Source organism: Eptesicus fuscus, chromosome 7 (assembly GCF_027574615.1).
Source record: "Eptesicus fuscus isolate TK198812 chromosome 7, DD_ASM_mEF_20220401, whole genome shotgun sequence".
Taxonomy (NCBI): Eukaryota; Metazoa; Chordata; class Mammalia; order Chiroptera; family Vespertilionidae; genus Eptesicus; species Eptesicus fuscus.
In genome coordinates, this window is record NC_072479.1 from 104,210,143 (window position 1) to 104,229,718 (window position 19,576).

General features: G+C 48.1%; 1 protein-coding gene across 2 annotated transcripts in view; it reads right to left on the minus strand.

The window, feature by feature from the left end:
- The window catches only part of TCF20 (transcription factor 20), a 45,562-nt gene extending 34,219 nt beyond the window's left edge, over positions 1 to 11,343 (minus strand). Inside the window, exon 1 of one of the 2 annotated variants that reach the window (XM_008144558.3) lies at positions 5,492 to 11,343. In XM_008144558.3, coding sequence (XP_008142780.2) covers positions 5,492 to 11,188 — 5,697 coding nt within the window. In that variant the 5' untranslated portion in view covers positions 11,189 to 11,343. The remainder of the gene's footprint in view (positions 1 to 5,491) is intronic. The other variant, XM_008144559.3, reaches the window with a different exon arrangement.
- Positions 11,344 to 19,576: the final 8,233 nt, after the last annotated feature.

Genomic DNA, 19,576 nt, shown 5'->3' on the forward strand with positions numbered 1-19,576 from the left:
ACATACTGGAGGGACCCCGCTCACTCTGCAGATGTCCTTCGAGCCCTGCACCACCACAGGTGAGGCCAGCCCGGGAGGGACCATGGGAGGTTGGCTACAGGGTGTGTCTGGCCCGTCTTGCCCATCCCACCCCACCCCACCAGCCACCTTCTAATTAATTTCCTTTCAATGTGCACAAATCCGTGCACTGGGCCTCTAGTGAAGTAATAAGCTTAACCCTTTGCACTCGCTTCCTTTTTTTTTGATTCCTTTATTCTAATGCTAACTGTGTCGAGTCACACTCAACATCCGAGTGCAAAAGGTTAAAGGTGCAATATGAGATTTAAGATTGGTCATGAAACTAATATAATGTCATACATCAATTATATCTATTAAAAAAAAGATTGCTCGCCCTAACAGGTTTGGCTCAGTGGATAGAGCATCAGCCTTCGGACTCAAGGGTCCCAGGTTTGATTCTGGTCAAGGGCATGTACCTTGGTTGCAGGCACATACCCAGTAGGGAATGTGCAGGAGGCAGCTAATCGATGTTTCTCTCTCATCGATGCTTCTAACTCTCTATCCCTCTCCCTTCCTCTCTGTAAAAAATTAATAAAATATATTAAAAAAATAAAAAAGATTGCTCAACTGTTTGTGTTCTGAAACCTTTCATTAAAGGAGATGGTAGAATTTGCGGCCCTGATGGAGCTATCAGAAAACTAAAACATCTAGGTGTTAGAAATTCTATTATATAGAAGTGTAGGGACAGAAATACCCATTTTTATACCTTTTACCTTTAAATAAAGCATTCCAACATTCATCCCTTAGAACACATGATTAATTTGAAGCGCTTATGAAACAGTTGAGGCTGCAATTAATATTTTAAAAAACAAAAAAATTACTTTCAATGTTCTGTACCCAAAATGCTTCATGTTATTTTAACCAGTTAGTCAATGCGGGTTATGGGGGATGGGTTAGAAAAAGGCCGATTTATCATATTCAGTGGATATGTTCCAATTATAACATTCCAGATTTTATTTTGGAATCAAACCTGACAAGTAATAGACTAAATTGTCACTTCCTGAAGACATCGATTCCTGATTAGGAATTTAAAAATGCAAGCTCCACTGTTCACCAACCTTTGGGGATGATGGGAATTGTGATTTAGGGTGGTCACATCATTGTTGGGTACCTTCTACTTTCTATAAACTAGACTTTGATTGAGACACAGGATCGAAGGCTTTGCTAGGCAGGAGGATTTAGCCTGCTGATTACTGGTTATCCATTATTGTTATAGAATGTTAAAAAATTTATATGTAAACATTACTCAAAGAGATGTTAGTAATAACCTATGTTGTAATGAAGAAAATACTGATGGATGGACAGGACACACACCAAAAAGTAATAAATAAAAAAAACAAACCAATCCACCGAATATTTTAACTTTCTAGAGGAAAGTTGGCAAGCAGGCCATGATGATGAATGGATTATTGAGTGCTTAGACTTGACTATTTTGAAGAATTTTGTACGTTAGCGTCTTAATGTTGCATCACTTTAAGACTTTTGCGTTTTAAAATGTCACTGTGTCTAAGAAGTAAATCTATTTCAAACTTGGGGTTTGGGAGTGACATTGACGATGGAGACAGGGAAGGAAACAGAAGAAAGAACGTGTGGGAAAGACAAGCCCCTTGTGTTACAATTAGGATGTTCGAATTTAAAAAATAAATAAATTTCACATTAATTACATTTTAACTATAGCTTGAGTACTTCCTTTTTATCAGACACTGTTATAAATTCTGGGGATAATTCAATGATCAAGGGGTGGAGAGGACAGTAAAAAGTGTCCAAGAATTCTATAATTCTGGCTGATAAAATCCTCATTATGATTGAAAGTCATTTGTATAACTGTCCACTATAAGTTTTAAATGTAAATTAATACAAAAAATCTCTCACCTGATTAAATATTGTAGTTCAAACCATACATTTACACATTATTTTCCCTCCCACAGAAATCAAGGGATAAACTTATAAGACAAATCCATGAGGACATGAAGAATGGGAGAGGAAACAAATAACACACAAGAGATGTCCAAATTCTGTGGAGTATCATGCTCAGTACAATAACTCAGAGAAAGACAAGTATCACATGATCTCACTCATAAGTGGAATCTAATTAACAAAATAAACTGATGAATGGAGTGGATCCAGAGACATGGAAGCATGGAACAGAGTGTGGAGTCTCGGAGGGAAGGCGGGGGAGGGGTGGGTGAGTGGGAGGTAATCAACCAAAGACCTTGTATGCATAGATGCATAACCATGGACCCAGACAATAGGGTGGTGAAGGCCTGGGGTGGGGGTGGGCTGGAGGGATCAATGGGGGGAAAAAAGGGACACATGTAATACTTTTAACAATAAAGATGTGAAAAAAGAAAAAAGATGTCCAAATTCTGGAAGCTGGAAATAGAATAGACACAAAATAAGTGATTCAGCAGATAGAAAGGAAGCAGAGAGAATAGGGGTCCCTAGAAAGCCAACCCCTTGTGACACAGATCCTGAGAAGGCAGTGTCTCAGAAAGTGGGTGGTGTAAGATGGGGCTGGCAACCAGAACATTAACTCAGAGTTTGTAAGAGGAGTTGGATCCCTAACTCAGCCCAATTCAACCAGGTAACTGTCTCTTTAGAGGGATATTCAGAGAAGAGAAAGCTCTCCAAGATATCAGAAATTAAGATAAATAAAAGGTTAGATGATAAAAGTTGAAGAAAACATGGAGAAATTAGAACAAAAAGACAGAGAGAGAGAACACAGAATAGGAAAGAAAAGATAAAGCCAGAGGATCAACCCAGAAGGTACAATACACCTAATTAACAGGAATTCCAGAAAGAGAGAACAGAGAAGACAGAGGGAAAGAAATCATGCAAGAAATAACACATGACAAACTTCCCAAACTGAAAGGCATGAGTTTACAGGTGGCTAAACCTCACAGAGTAGCCAGCACAATGAATAAAGACTGACCTCAATGCCTATCATTCTGAGATGTCAGACCCCAAGGGAACATGAGAAGATCCTCAAACCTTCCTGGGAAGAAGATAGAACACACATATAACAAATGAAAATCAGAATTCCAGGGCCTGGCTGGGTAGTTCAGTTGTTAGAGTGCTGTCCTGATATGCCAAGGTTTCGGGTTTGTTATAGTAATATATAGAAATGTTTTAAAAATGTCTAAAAATGTTAAAGAGGTTTTAAAAGGTTTGAGTTAACTTTCTTGAAAGTTAAAGTGTGATATTAAGGACATATTCCCCACTGCCCTGAAGCGTGTGTACCCCCAGAGACAAGGATTTGAACTTCAGTTACTGCCTCAGAGTGACTGGCTCAGATAACCATATGTGTGAGTGAGGTCCTCTCCCTAGATAACCACATGTAGCCCCTCGCCCTGTTTGAGATGAACATGTGTGCATTGACGTCCTTCACTGACAGCCACCTGAACTGCTACGAGTATGAAACAGGCTTTAAAAACGGGTCCTGGCCAGCCAACAGGGCTCGCCTGTCGAGGCCACCACAAAGGCACGTCCTTTTGTCAGTCCGGCAAGCGACGCCGCCCCACGCTCCTCTCCCTGCCAGACGACAGAGAACGGCTAGGACCTCCCGATCAATCGAGACGCGACCGAGCTCTCGGGTGAGGAACGCCGGCCCCCTGCATCCGGACCGCACCAGCCCAGCTGCCGGACCCCAGAGGACAGCACCGCCGGGATCCCCTCAAGCCTGTACCCGCAGCATCAGGAACGTGTGTGAGTAAGAAAGTGCTGTGTGATTTGCAACTGCGTATGTTTCACGTGGTGTAATTCCTCCGGCAGTGAATGGAATCATTTTGCGTACGCTTAAAACTGAAATTAAAGCTTCTAGTCTTTTCGGTCCTAGGCCTGCCCTTGGTTCGCTAGCAACTACTTGAATGTCCCAACACCTGCACAGTTAAAGTTTATCTCAAGGGACGCCTTAGATAAACACCTCAGATCCTTTCCCAGGATCTACTTGGGACAGGGTTCAATCCCAGTCAGGGCATATGCAAGAATCAATCAATGAATGCATAAGTAAGTGGAACAACAAATTGATGTTTCTCTTTCTCCTTCCCTTTCTCTCTCTGTAAAACCAATCAACCAATAAAAAACAAAAACAAACAAATAAAAAACACCCCTCTGGTCCTCTCAACTGCAACCCTAGAAGCTACTGGACAAGCCAGGAGTCATGACACCAAGACAGTGAGAGAAAATGATTTCAAATCTAGAATTCTATACCCAACCAATCTTCAATTAAACATGAATGAATAATGACCTTTTCAGTAGGCAAAATCGCAACGTATGTACCTCCCATGCACCCTTTCTCAGGAAATTGCTAAAGGATGATATACTCCATTAAGTAAAAGTCCAGACTAAGAAAGGCAAAAATACAGGATTTAAGAAAGAGCATTGACTAGGGGGAAGAAACAAATGATGGTGACGAACACCCTAGCGTAACAGTTATGAAACAGACTTAAAGAATAAACATTTCAATGGCAAAGTCTGAATTAGAGAGATGTGGTCCAAAAAAATAAAAAGCAAATAATAACATGAATTAATAATTTTAGAGATATGAGAAGTTTTAGAAAAAAGGAAATATAGCCATAGCATATTTCATAAGTATTAGTCAGATGTTGAAAAATGGGAAAAATGGATCAGTAAATAACACAAATAGCAGAAGCTTATTGTTTAGAAACAGGAAACTAGCAGAGGAATGAATCAGAAGTCGATCTGAGGAGGGGTAGAGGACGTCTATTTTAGTAAGCTGTATTGCACTAGCTTGACTTTGTAACCTATAAACACCTATTATTGATAAAATTAAAAGTTAAATCTTCCAAATTTCTGCCCATCATTTGGGCCTAGTGGCTTTAATCTGGAGGAATTACAACATGATATCCTACCTAATAATAGACAAATATGCAAATTGAACGCACCTTTGCTACACCCAAGCCACGCCCACCAGCCAAACCACGCCCACCAGCCAATCAGGACGAGTATGCAAATTACCCCAACAAAGATGGCGGCTAATTTGCATATCAAGACAGCATAGAAAGAAGCCAAGAGCTGCAGAAGGGAGCAAAGCTTCGGAGAAGCAAGCAAGCCGGGGGGGGGGGGGGGGGAGAAGGGAGGAGCGGAGGCGGGGCCGGGGGAGAAGGAAGAAGAGCAGGCAGGGCTGAGGGAGAAGGGAGGAGCGGAGGCAGGGCCAGGGGAGAAGGAAGAAGAGCGGGCGGGCTGGCGGAGAAGGGAGAAAAGCAGGGGGGCTGGCGGAGAAGGCGGGGCAGGGGACAAGGGAGGAGAGCAGGCGGGGCGGGGTAGAGTACAGCAGGAAACCCTATTGCAGGATTTTTCCTGCAATGGGAACACTAGTTAAGAATAAAACAGTAAGGCTGCAATAGGTAAAGGTGGAAGAAATAGAACCAAAAAGAAGATAAAGAGCAAGCTGGTAAGGATTTCTCGTACTCACCATCTCTCTGGCTATTTCCAGCGCTTCTTGCAGGCCATAGAGCCTGCCACAGACCAGGTAGATTCCATTGGCCCAGAGAATGCAACCCTCATGGACCCAAAATTCATTGCTGTCAAGAGGTAGTTCAGGGATTTGTAACTCCAGCTCGGGGCCACCTTCTGAAGTGGTGGGCACAGAGGGCTTTGGGTCCAAAACAGTCTTCTCGCTGCCGCCCTCTGTGGTTGCTTTTTTACAGGGAAGCCCCCGGGCCAGGGACCGAGGGCCTCCACCACAGTCTTCCGAGCGGTGCCGCCGCTTAAACCTGGGGTGGGTGGCCAGGCTCCTCTGCTCCTTCTGCTGCTGCTGCTCCTCCTCCTCCTCAGTGTCCGTCTTGGAGCCGTTGGAAGCGCTTTTGTGCCGTACCTTAACTTTGCTCTGCATTTCCGTGGCCCTCTTAGGAGGTGGGTTTTTCGGGAGAGTGGCTGCATAATCTTGGGGATAAAAGGGTCCAAAGAGGTCACCCATGTTCCGGTAACTGGCCCACTTGCCGCACAGACAGCAAACCAGGTGGCCCATCACAGAAGACTCGGTCACCACAGGTCCCTGCAGCATGAAGGACGAGGCTGGGAGCGCCTTGCTCTCAGTGCTGCTGGGGGGCGGGGTCAGAGACCTCTGCCCCTTCCGACCCCTCACCAATTTGGTCTGTTCTTCTTCTTCAGCATTGATGATTGTACAAACGGCTCCAAGTTCACACTTATTTACTACGTGAATATAAGGGAAAAAAGACTTGTTCTTGGCATCACTTTTATCCAGTGGCTGGGTGGCATACTTCAGTTTGATCTCAGGTTCTTGGGGTTCTACGATGGGAACTGCTTGTTTGGTTTTCCGCTTCCTTGGCTGTGCCCCAGGCTTCCTTCTCTCCCTCCTTTGCCTCTGCTTTTTTGGCTTTGGCTCTCCATCTGCAGAACCTTCTGGTATCTGGGGGGGCTGCGGGGGTGGAGGTGGCGGCTGCTGCTGTTTCTTTTGCTTATTCACACTACCAATGGGTCTCCCCTTCTTCTTTCCTGAAGGGAAATACCCCTTTGGGGGGAAACCCTCCGGTTTGGGGGAAATCGTCACTGCATCGGTCTCCTTCTCTTCAGCCTTCGGATTTGCCTCAGGGGCCAGTCCGCCAGCTGCAGGTACATTCTTGGAGTCAGGAAAGATTAAAGGCGCTGCCCCACCCAGGGAACCATCTGGTCTCCCTTGGTTACTCCCAGGTTTCTGTGAGGTTGCGGATGTCATGGCACCAGGGGGTTCCTTTCCAGCAGTGACGGTGTCTGGGTGTGTCTCAGTCTTCATTTTGTCATCCCCACTGCCACGCCACTCCTCTGAAGACCTTGCCAGAGGCTTTTCTATGTTCAGCTCTTTGTTTGTGGGACAGGCTAGGTCAGATACCACCTCACCTTTTCTCTTCTCCATCTCGGCATCCTGAGCAGCAACACTCCCACCTTCAGGGGGGCCACTCTTCAAGGACAGTATGTCATCCAAAGTGACTGTGTCTCCCCCAGCCTCTGCACTGTTCGAGGACGCACTCCTCCTAATATTTGGGGAAGTGATCTTCTGAACTATAGCTTCCAATTTCAGTCCCCGTCCTTTGCGTGGGGGCAGTATTTTGGTCTTAGCAGGACTTGTGAGGGTAACAGGAGGGCAGTGTCTATTGTCTGAACTTGTGAGGTCCTTGGTGGATTCTCTCTTGGGGATGGACTTGAAGTCCTGGCTGTGAGAAAGATGGGCATAGGAATTGAACGCTTTATCAGCGCCTTCTTTTGATGGGTGAAGGAGGCGTCCTCTATCTTCAGTGTTGCTGTTTTTCGCGTCTTGTGACTGTCTCTTACTGGGAATGGGAGAGATAAAAGAACGGACACGCCTCCTCATGATTAGGGGGTTTTGAGAAGAATGATCCTCTTGCCCCGGAAGCCTCAGCATAACATTGCTAGGTTTGGATGACTGTGTAGACTCAGCCAGTCCATGCCCATCGGTCTCATGGGGTGGTCCATATCTTTTTTGATTGGACATTCCTGGAGGGCAGCTGCTTTTGGCTGGAGAGGTCTGCCGAGAAAGATCCCAGCAAGATTCTTGCTGGAACTTCTGGGCGCCATGCTTCAATTCGATGCCTTTGTTCGACAGACCATCACTAGACATGAGGCAGCGCCCACCTTCCTGACCGCTGGGGTCATGGTAAGTCCCCATCGGTGGGCCATACATCATACCATCTTTGTCATTTTTCAGAGGGCTTCGCACTCTGTCCAGGAACTGCTGCTGCCTTGGGCTCTTCCGGGCCCCCTCCTGCCTGTGCTGGGCCGCAGCGATCACTCCCTGAGCAGAGCTGCTGCTCCAGTCCTTATATTCCTCTTGTTGCTGTTGGTACATCTGCCTCTTGTAATGGAGCTGAGAATTCAAACCTGCATTGGGATCCCCATAAGCATGAGCCCGTGTGTTTGTGTGATACGCAGAGGCCAGGCTTTCCGAGTTGGGAGAAAAGGGAGCATGTAACGAACTCCGGTTGGCCCTCTCTGAAAAGGTCATATGTGGGTTCATGTGATGAGGGTCTCCCCCTGGGCCCCTGCTCCTCCCGGGAGACATCTTCAGTTTTTCTGCAAAGTCATGATACTGAGAAGGGGGCCGACCCCTCATGCCCTCCCGACCACCCACTCTGCCAGTGACCCGCCGCATGGCCGTGGGTCTGCTGTCTTGAGGGCCATAGTCTGAGATGGAGTCATGGGTGGCAGCTCCGGGGCTGGCATTGCCTCGGTAAGACTCGTGCTTGATGCTAGCAGGATGGCAGTGGTCTCCAGATTTCTTGTTGTTGAAACTAGCTTGGGATTTGGATTGCTCAAAGTCTTCCTCTTTTATCTGCCCACTCTGGGATTTTAGTTTTGTTTCCATGGATACCAAGCCACCTGGAAGAATGACCGACTGACTTAAACTTGGATTGAGACGTTCATTCCTCCCAAGTCTGGTGTCAGCACCCATGTGTCCCAGCGAGTGAGCCCCCGGGTCCCTGACAATCTGTCTTAGTGGAGAAATGTCACAGATCACTGATCTTCTTTCGGAGAGGGAACCCCCGGGCTCATGGGCTGATGACTGAGGCTCTATTTCAAACTTTCTGGGAATTGGATAGTCAGCCAAATTGATCTGTTTCATTTCCGGAGCTGAGCTGCCTGATTTCCTCTCCCAGGGGCCCCAGTGGGGGTTTTCTAATAGGGACCCAATGCTTTTGTTCAAAAGGCCCCTGCTAGCTAATTCATTGGTTTGACTAATTAAGACATTAGGCCTCGTGGTTCCTTCTAGACCACCAGCCATGCCCTGATGCTCCTGAGTACTCCTAGAGTATCTCCTGTCAGGGTGGTGGTGGTAACCCTGAAGCACTTCCTGCAGGAGGCTGGGGAACTTCTCATTTCTACCCTTCCGCTCCCCATGGCCAGTGAAATCCGCCTTCTCTTGCCCCGTAGGGTACTGAGGAAAGCCACCGACACTTCTTGGCATGGCTGCCCCAAAGCTGTCTTTGTAACTATAGCGCAGGCTGCCGGGAGATTTGCTAGGCTCAGTTCTGCCTATGAAGCCAGGGCCTCCTGTGGGGTGCCCGCTCTGGCCATTGCCCTCTCCATTGTGGTTGGGGTTATCGCCACTCTTGTTTCCTTTGCCCCCTCCTCCTGGAGGCTCTGGCTGTGGACCTGATGCGTGACTGATTTCCTTGGGCGCACCCGTGCTGGGTGGCCTTTGAGTGGCCGTGGGATCCTCCTCTTGAGAGCCTTTATCTGGCCCACCAGGCTTTTCTGCCCGAGTTGTCATGGCTTCCCGGGAGACAATCACCCCAATGGTCTTCTCATTGACTTTTGGGTTGCCCTCGGATGATGGTGGCGTATCCTTAGCACCTGGCGAGGCCGCCTCTTCTCTGGCTGCAGGACTGGCACTGGGTCTGGGGGCTTCATTCTGAGCGCCTTGTGCTGGGGAGGAGCCGGCTTTCTCTGAGGCTCCACCCTTATAGGTGGTGTCAGAGCTAGTGCTCTGGCCACTCAGCTGCCTGACTCTCTCGCCTTGATCCTCAGAACTGCTGGAGCAGCCTCCGTCCAGTGACTCTGCCATGGGGGACTTCAGCTGTTCTTCAGGCTGGGAGGAGCCTTCAGAGTTTGTGCAGCTGTCTGCTTTCTTGGAAGAGGAGGAGGGCCTCTTGGAGGTCTTCTTCTGAGGTGTCAGGGCATCAGAAAGTAGCATGTGCTGGACAGTATTAGGAAGATTGGCCACTTGAGTACTCAGGGCACTCAAACTACTCAACCCAGGGTCCGTCAGGCGCTTTTCTGGCACTCCTTCTAGTCCAAACCCTTTGAAGCCGGCAGCATGAGAATTAGGACTGGGCATCATCGATGGGGTTGGGCTGAGCTGAGGCATTAACTGTAGGATTCTGTTTCTAGAACCCATGGGCACACTGCCTTGCCCGCACTGGAGATTCTCCCCGCTCTGCATAAGAGGAGATGGGGTAGAGCTACAGCTTGGAGACTGAACCACAGAGGCAGCTGGGGAAGGGTTAGAAATGGGGCTGAAGTTCTGGTGGAACTGCATGGGGGATCTCACAGGAACCTCGGGCTGGTTGTACTGCCCCACCTGGCTCTGCAAGGGCAGCTTGGTGGCAGCGTTGGAGTACTGCATCACGTGCTGCGGAGCGTGCTGCTGCTGCTGCTGCTGAGGCTGCTGCTGCTGAGGCTGCTGCTGTGGCTGCTGCTGCTGTGGCTGCTGCTGCCCCTGCTGGGCTCCTTGTGGAATCTTTGCTTGTTCAAAATTTTTCATAGATTGAGGCTGATAGCTGTAATTTGATTGTGATCCATAAGCCTGTGCGTTAGAACCCACATTATGCCCTTCATACTGGGATCCAGCATTCACACTGTAACTGCTGTCATAGCTCTGCCCAGACTGGCTGAAACGCTGTGGTGACGGGAAGGAGGAGGAGGAGGAGGAGGAGGCAGCAGAAGACTGGTAGTGCTGGCCAAACTGACCCACGCGTAACTGGTAACCAGCGGCAGAGGATGGCAGAGTTGAGGGCCTCTGCATCGGCTGCAGATGGGATGAGCCCGACGCTGGCTGGCCAGTGGCTTGTGGCAGAGGCTGATGGGACTGGTAAAGCTGTTGTCTCAGCTGCTGGACTTGCTGCTGCTGCTGCTGGCTGGATGCCTGCTGCTGGTACTGAGCACTCCCTGGAGAGAAAGGCCCCGTGTAGTCCTGCTGATAATGAGACACACCACCAAGGCCAGAGTGCTGTGCTTGAAACTGGCCCACATGACCCTCACTCCCATACTGATTGCCAAAGCTGCTCCCCTGGGGGGGTCCATAGCTCTGCACAGGCCCAGAAGGCCTTCGCTGAGGAGGCTGCGGGGTGCCTGCCGCCACGGGGTCTTTGTTGCCTGCCATGTAGTAGAAGTCTCCAGCCTCTTTCCTGAAACCCTGGTAGCCTTGATGGCCAGAGGTCTCGCTAGCCATCGCTGCTGCAGCCGCTGCTGTCCCTCGCCGCCCACCACCACTGCTGCCGCCACTGCTGCCACCACCACCACCTGCGCCCCCAAAATTCTGGAACATCTGGGCCTGGCGAGGGCTGAACTCTTCTAGCCGGGAGGAGCCGTGTACCTCCTGTGGGTAGCTCTGCTGGTTTCCGTGGTAACTGCTTTGCTCCCGAAAGGACTGCATACTGTTCAACAGCACAGTGGCGGGCCAACAGCCCTCCTGGAAATGGAAGAGAAAAAAAAAAAAGAAAGTGAGATATGCGTCCTCCCAGTACAAATAAATCAAGTCTAGGTAGGTGATGGAGTGGCTATGATAATCCAGCTGTCCAGATGAAACTGACTGGTTTGAATTTCATCTCCTTTTATTTTTTATCCTATCCATTTCTGAAAATGAAAATATGCAGAGAAATGGTCTAAAGAGTGAGGCAGAAGTCTATGCTAGTATGAAAAGAAACTATCTGGGTAAAAACAAATTCAATATAGTAAAAACCTCATTATTAAATGAGCCCCCCTCCAATTCAACTGGGTAAAAATAAAGGACTGTGTTATTACTCTCAAATAAAAAAAAAGCAATTTTTAAATATTTTCCATTATGGAGGGGAGGGATGAGAAGAACACTTTATTTGCTTTCATGTTATTAGACTGATTACTGAACTAAAGAGTCTCAAAATAATGATGCTATTCCACTGGCTAGCCCCTCCTGGAATTTGAGAAATGGACTGGCCTGAGAACGGAAGTCAATCCCTTGTATCCAAATGCGTGTTACAGCAGGTTTACTGCAATCACCAACTACTGCAGGGATGCCTTACTGCAGTCAGCCACACAAACTTAAGGGTAACCTCTTCTTCTTCTTTTTTTTTTTTAATATATATTTTATTGATTTTTTACAGAGAGGAAGGGAGAGGGATAGAGAGTTAGAAACATCGATGAGAGAGAAACATCCATCAGCTGCCTCTTGCACGCCCCCTACTGGGGATGTGCCCGCAACCAAGGTACATGCCCTTGACCGGAATCGAACCCTGGGACCCTTCAGTCCGCAGGCCGACGCTTTATCCACTGAGCCACACCGGTCAGGGCGAGGGTAACCTCTTCTTGACACATGACTGTCCAAGGCACCTCTCAACCATCCATCAACCCGCAGGTACAAAGGACTAGGCTGCATAAGTCAAATAGCCGTGACTATTCTTGAAGATTCTTTTTGGAGGTCTGCAAGATGTTCCAGCACCTCTGATCCCCACATAGTTTTTGATTTGGCAATCAGAGTTATTAATTGTGATTACTATAAAAGAGGGAATAGAAACAGTCACTTTGGAGGACAGCAAAAGACAGAGGAAAATAAGAATTCATCAAGCCTAGGACCTAGACTCTTCCTAAAGTCACCTGATTGGGTCAACACTTTGTAATACCTCTGCTAATGTAATTAGCACGTAATAGAATGCTCTTTTTAAACAGTTAATCAAGAGCTCATTTTACTTTGTCTTTTGCCTGGGCCTGCCTAATTCTCTCAGAGTCAGAGATGAATAAGACAGGGCCAAACTGTTCCAAATGACTTTAAAATCAATTATTTAAAAAAGAAGTTATGACTCAGCAAGCATGGCCCAGGAGGTCACAGTTGGATTCCAAGTCAGGGCACATGCCGAGGTTGCGGGCTCGATCCCCAGTGTGGGGTGTGCAGGAGGCAGCCAATCAATGATTCTCTCATCATTGATGTTTCTAGCTCTCTCTCCTTCCTCCTCCTCTCCAAAATCAATAAATATCTTCTATATATATATATATATAAGAGGTAATATGCAAATTGTTACTTTGTCACAGTAACGACCATTCAACAGGCTGCGATCGCAGCAGGAGCTGGTGGGCGGGGAAGGGGCGGGGACTTGCGCCGCTGGGACAGGAGGCTGCCTCCCAGCCAGGTGCCCGGCAGGGGATGTGAGGCTGCCTCATTGGCTCTTCATGTGAAAGGTGAGCTCGGATCCTCATTCTTATTCAGTGTAGTGGAGCGTGGGAATTGGTTTATAGGATCCGGTCCCACTTGAGGAAATGTTGGAGAGTGGATGTAAAATGGGGATCATATTTATTCGCTCACAGGCTTGCTGTAAAACAGACAGTCACCATCCTCACAGAATTCAGGATGCCCCACGTGCAAACCTAGAATGAAAAGTCAGCAACACCCCACATGGCCAAGAACTAGAAACTGCCCTTTGAAAGGAGCATATGCAACAGAACTGTGAGTCCCAGGAGGGCGAAGAGGGAGCTGTTCTTGCGGTTAATTTCAGAGTTTAAGGTGCAAAACTGGCATCAGAAAGTAGTGGCATAACACCGAGGCCATGCAGTCATGTGGCAACACTGAGACCGTGGGACCCTTGGGACGAGTGGTTTCCGACACCGTGGGAACCCCCTGCCCCCACCCCGGCCTCTGGGTGCCTGTTACAGACCACCACGTGTGCAGGGATGAGGGCTCTGGGCCTGTGGTGGCGGGGTTAGGGGACAGAGGACCTCCTCCCATAAAGTCTCCCCTAGCCCGCGCAGCATCAGGCTGTGTGGCGCGCCCTGCTAATGGTGTCACCAGGCGACGTCACCTAGAGGGGCCGCTCAGGCGGTTTCCCTGAAGAGGGGCACATGCCCAGCTCAGAGGTGAGGAGGTACAGGCTTGGGGGCCACTCGACCTCCCACAGCCCTTGCAGTGCGGCCAGAGCTGAAGCTGCAGGTCCGTCTGGCTGTTGGGGGCCTGGACAGTGCGGTGGCCCTGGTGCTGGCGGCAAGTGCTGGGCGCCTGAATTTGGGGAGCCAACCAGACCCACGGGCCTTCCCAGCTAGACCACTCCCCTCCTGCATCCCTCACCAAACCCGGGTCTGATCCTCATCCTCCCAGCAGACCCCAGGGGCCCAACCTCCCAAATGGTGACCTTTGACTGTGTGCCCTCACCCTAACATTTCAGTCTCAGAACCTAACACCTCCCTTAACCCCCTCACCTCCAATCTAACCTTTAACAGGAGCCACTGCCAACCACATCTGGTCCAGCACCACTCTCCCCCCAGTAGTCCCCCACCTTCCTCCATGGAAGCTGCTATTGCTTCCTGTAAACTCTAACGAAATAGGGTTACTCAAAGAAGAATATGTCCAAGCAAAGACATTGAACTAAAGAAGCTATAAATAACTAATATACATGAGAAAAAGTTAACGTCAAAGGTAATCAAGTAATTGCAAAGGAAAGATACCTGGAACTTTAAAAAAATCACAATATCCAGTCCTGGAGAGGGTGTGATGAAACAGACACCTGTTAGCACTGCTCCGGAGTACAGGGGACAGCATTTCTGGAGACAGTTTCACAGGATGTAGCAAATATTCAGGCTCCTGGGCTGGGTGATTACATTTCCAGGAATTTATCACACATAATAAAAAAGTTGGGCCAGATATCATCATCATAATAAAAGGCTAATATGTAAATGGTCATCACGCCATGACACCGTAAGGACAGAACACAGCAGGAGGCTGCGTGTAAGGCAGGCGGTGGCGGGGGGCGGGGGAGGGGTTTGGGGACTTGCAGCGTCTGTGGCTGAGGACTTGTGCCAGCCTGGGACATGAGGCTGCCTCCCTGCCCAGCGCCAGGCCAGGGGATGTGAACAGCAATATTAAAATATTTCCTCTAATTAATTCCCTTTTAATGTGCACGAATTTTGTGCATCAGGCCACTAGTCTATATATAAAAAAAGAAGTTATGAAACACATATGAGCTAGGGTAAGTTAGGACAAATTTTTCTACAATGGCTTATGAAGTTAGTTTCTTAGTTCCCTCTCAGGGGGAGCTGAAAATGGAGTTATTGGCAGAAAGTTGGCGATACTTTTAAAAAGGTAAGTCAGGCTCCTTATGTCCAAGCCCTGCAGTGGCTCCCCATCATACTCCAAGTGAAGCTGGCCTGGAAGGCCCGGCTCCCACCCCATTACCTCTGTGAGCGCCTCTCCTACCCAGTTCTGCTCTATTCCACGCTGTCTCCTAGCTCCCGGGATGGGCCACTGGTGTTTCTACACAGGAACTTGGTTCTTGCCTGTGCTGCTCTTCCTCCATAGCCACATGGCTTGTCCCTCTTCCTTCCTTCCTCTCTAAGCAAATGTCACCTCATTAGTAAGGCTTTCCCTGGCCATTTTATTAAAAAACAGCTAACTATACCCTTGCCAGGCTTTGCCAATCTCCTTCCCCCACCTTAGCTCCTCCCCAGTGCTTACTCCCAGCAGACACGGATATGCTACTTGCCTACTGCCTGTCTCTCCCCCACTAGAATATAAGTTTCCTAAAGGGCAGAGACTTGGAGCCTTGCTGCAATCTTCATGTCACCGAAACAGTAAGGAGCACACGACAGGCCTTGCGAACCAGTAAATGGTACAAGAACTAGGCCTTAGAGAACTAGGCTAGAACTTATATAAATAGAACATGATCAATCTAAAAGCAGAGCTGAAGATGCTAAGACCTTGCCTGTCAAATTCTCCAGGTTCAGTTCCAAGGGGGAAAACCCAACTTGAATCCACATAAGAGCCACGAGGAGACTTCAGAAAGTAAGCACGGAGCAGGGCAACTCCAAACCCCAGAAGCTTGACTCACTTCTTCCTGAAATATCTTAAGTCTAAAATAACTAGACGAGGGGCTATTACTTTGGTATTAAGTTTGATTATAATCACATGACCCAAAGTCATCTTTAAACATTCAAATAATCTCAGAATCTACCATTTCTCATCCTCTTCAAAATGCCTTTACAACAGACTATTTTCTGTGTTCCAATGCATCTGCTTGGCAACAGACACTAGCTTATTGTAATGCTTACCTCACACACTGACCATTAATACACAGAACACTACTCTCCTCACTTTACAGATGCGGAAACCAAATCACAGGGTTCAATGACTCCTGAGCAGCAGCAGTCTGCCCCACTTGGGCCATGTTCCCAGCACTGCATAACCCAAAGGGTCTATGACAGTCAGGGACAGCTGGCACTTTTCCCCCTTCCCACGAGGGCTTCCCTGCCACCCCTCCCCCCAATTACTTCTAGAACTAGTTCTACCCACGTAGGTACTTTTCCTGTTTGCTCTGTTTCTGCTCTAGCTCTTAGTGCCAGTGGCCTTCTCTACAGGATAAAAGGCGGCTGATGGTTTAAAGCCAACAAAAAGACTAAGCCTGGCAGTTCAATGCAAAGCTTCCTAGAAAGAGAATCATTCCTTCAATAAATACATGGTTGTTTAACTAATCCTTCTGTAAATAAAATCAGGCTTCTGGAAAATCCAAGTATATAAACAATGTTGCCAATGGCTCCAAATTTTTCCTAAACAGGAGCCCTAAGAGCTAAGGACAACTCACTTTAACATCAGCATGTCCCACCTCAGGCCGCCCGTTTCCTAAGAAAACCCGAGCTCCAGAAAAGAAAACGTTTAGGTACAATTCCTTCGAAGGCCCGTTCTCAGCTCTTCTCCCCGTTGTTATAGTTCTAGTATGTGGACTAGATGGAGAAACAACAACAAAAAACAAACCCACAGCCAAGTACCTCCTGTGAGGTACCAGTCCAGCTAAATATTCTTAGTATACAGGAAGTATTTGAGCACCAGAAAGTGGGTACAAGTCCATCTATTTTAGGAGTCCCAAGTAAAGCAATTAGAAAACCAAGTATACCAGCACTTAAGAAAGTAAACCCAGCAATTTTAACATTAGCATATAAAACAAGCTACTAATAGATCATTCCAATACTAGCCCAACTTTAATAAAGCAAAGCATCAGTGTAATCAGTTTTAAAGCATCGTAATTAACAATGACAAATGCCTGAATTTCCTTGTTTGAATGAATACAGATGTAGTTAAAATCTGACACTTCAAAGGAAGTAGGTCACCCATTGGAATCTGTATACGTACTTTGTAAACGAGGTTACCAATGTACCTCCCTCCCAACTCTCCCTTGCCCTGAGTTCCCTTTCCTGGTCTTCTCACATTTTCCTAACTTTCTTAATGGTATCAGAAAGCCTCTGGCGGAGACCAGTAAGTGAGGTCCAGAACTTAGTGCCTTTACGTTTGATGGCCCGGAGTCGACATGTTGACCTCATAACAACCAATGCAGCCACGTCTCCCTCCTAGCACGGGGCCTTGCTGTCTATAGGAAACCAACAGCAGCTTCCTTTGTCTTTTTCCTTCACAGGTCGGACATCATCCCACTCCCCTCCACAAAATTTTCCCAACTGTCCTCAAGACAGTTTCCTGGAGAGAGCTTTTCAAGGACCCGCTTCCTTTAAAAAACTTTTTTTTTAAAATTGATTTCAGAGAGGAAGGGAGAGGGAGAGGGAGAGATAGAAACATCAATGATGAGAGAGAATCATTGATCGGCTGCCTCCTGCATGTCCCCTACTGGGGATCGAGCCCACAACACTGGCATGTGCCCTTGACCGGAATTGAACCTGGGACCCTTCAGTCCGCAGGCCGACGCTCTATCCACTGAGCCACTTCCTCTTTCATTTCAGGTGTAACTAATGATTTTGTGCTCATTCTCCTTCTTTGCCCTGAAGGAATGCTTCAATCCCCAAGACATTAACAATATACATGCAGCCCTGGCCAGATAATCCAGTTGGTTAGAGCATCGTACTGATATGCCGAGGTTGCAGGTTCAATCCCGGGTCAGGGCACATACAAGAATCAACCAACGAATGCATAAATAAGTGGGACAATAAATTAATGTTCCTCATTCTCTCTCAAACAACACACATGCTTCTAGTTATCACCTGGTGGATTATTCTCTTTGCCCTCCAGTCTCAGGCCTCACCCATCTCCTTTCTACTCTGTGCTCTGGGAGGGGGCACCACAGAGATTGTCAGGAGGCTCTGCTGCCCCTCTGGCGTCTGGCCCAGTTTGGTTGGGAAAAGGCAGGAGGAGAATGAGAAGGAGGAATTCGATCTCCCAGCTCCTACCCTGCAGCCCCTGAGGCTGGCTGATGGCTACCCTCTGGTGGGGCAACTTAAATAGCTAGCCACCTTCTTCAGACTCCAGGAACTGCTTCCTCCTCTTGCCTTTCAGGCCTGTGGGTAATAACAAACCCTGCTATTGCTAGCCTAGTGTTCCTAAACCCTGATCGCCTTTTATAAACTGTCCCAGTTCTGCACTGGTCAACTCGGCAGCATCGTGTCCACCCCCTTTCTAAGTTCTCCTCCGCAGGTCAGGAGCTGGGAGCTACCTTTCCAGAACCCCTTTCCAGCACGGTCCTGGTTAGCACTGGCCAAGAGAAGCACCAGAAAGATGTGGAAGGCAGAGGCAGGGAGGCTGACACACCCGCAGGCCGCTGCCGCTGCCGCAGGCGCACAGTGGCTTCCCCTGGGCTCTCATCTCAGATACTCAGGAGCAGCTTCCCTGACCTTCCAAGGGATGGGTAAGCCCTTAATCCCTCTATCAAAACGCTTCAGACCTGGCATGGAAAGCTCCCCTCTTCCTGAATGAACCCAAGATGATATACTAGTAATTAAATGCTCCTCCAATTCCCCAGTTTGAGTGTGCCATCTGTTTCCTACCAGGACCCTGACTAATATAGTTCTTCTCTCATTCCTAGTATTTCAGAGTAGAATATTATCACTTGGGGAGTGAGAGACTTCTGTTTCATGCAATATGGCATACCAGAGGGACTGGAAATCCTCCCTCAACAAAACACCTAGAAACGTCAGACCAAATGTACAGCCAAACAGCAAGCAAGTAAGACATGCCCAAGTTCAAAACTGGTGGGGATAACGAAAACAGCAGCAGGCAGGTGCTGGCTCCGACTGCCAGGGTGGGGTGGGGTCTGCAGGACCTAGTAGCCACAAGGCAATGTCGTAATGACCACGCAGGGACAGGAGACAAGACTCCAGACAAGGCCTAGGAGGTAACAGGGAGACAGAATAATCACTTCCCCACAGGAAGACTTTGAGTGAGCAGTGTCACTTGTGGCTAAACTAATTTCTATAAAGATGACAAAATATATTTAATTCTTGGGAAATCACCAACTCAATTTTAATGATCAAAAAATGTGGTTCTTTCTTCGACTGACCCAACTTATCACCCTCAAGAAAAACTACAATCCTCTTAAATACCCTAAGTAAGAAGCTTTAGAATAACCCCAAACTCCTTTAACTCTGCACTTAAGACATTACCTAATCCTGCTACTCCACTTCCTGTATCTGCCCTCACCTCCCAGCCCTGTCACTGACATTTTCCTCTTTCTGGGAGTGGCATAACATCTCCAGAAGGTCCCTCTCCCAGCACCAATCACGTGGAGCAGCTTTTCGCCCCTGCCATTCTGACCGCGCTCTCCCCACAGGCTTGGACCACTGCCATCTTCCAGCCCAGTTTCTGCTCCTCTCCACCCTATCAACAAACCTGCTCGGCGCCAGGCGCCCTCTGCGCATCGCCCCCCTCACTCTGAGGCCTGCTCTGAAGCATCCCTAGGTCCATAAACTCCTTCCTGCCCCGTCCGGCCACATGGCTCTCGGGATCTGAAGAGGCCCTGAAATGTGATCTTCTCCACAAAGTCTTCCTTAAAGCAGAGATTTTGCTGGCTTTTCTCTCCTCAGTAAAAATAAA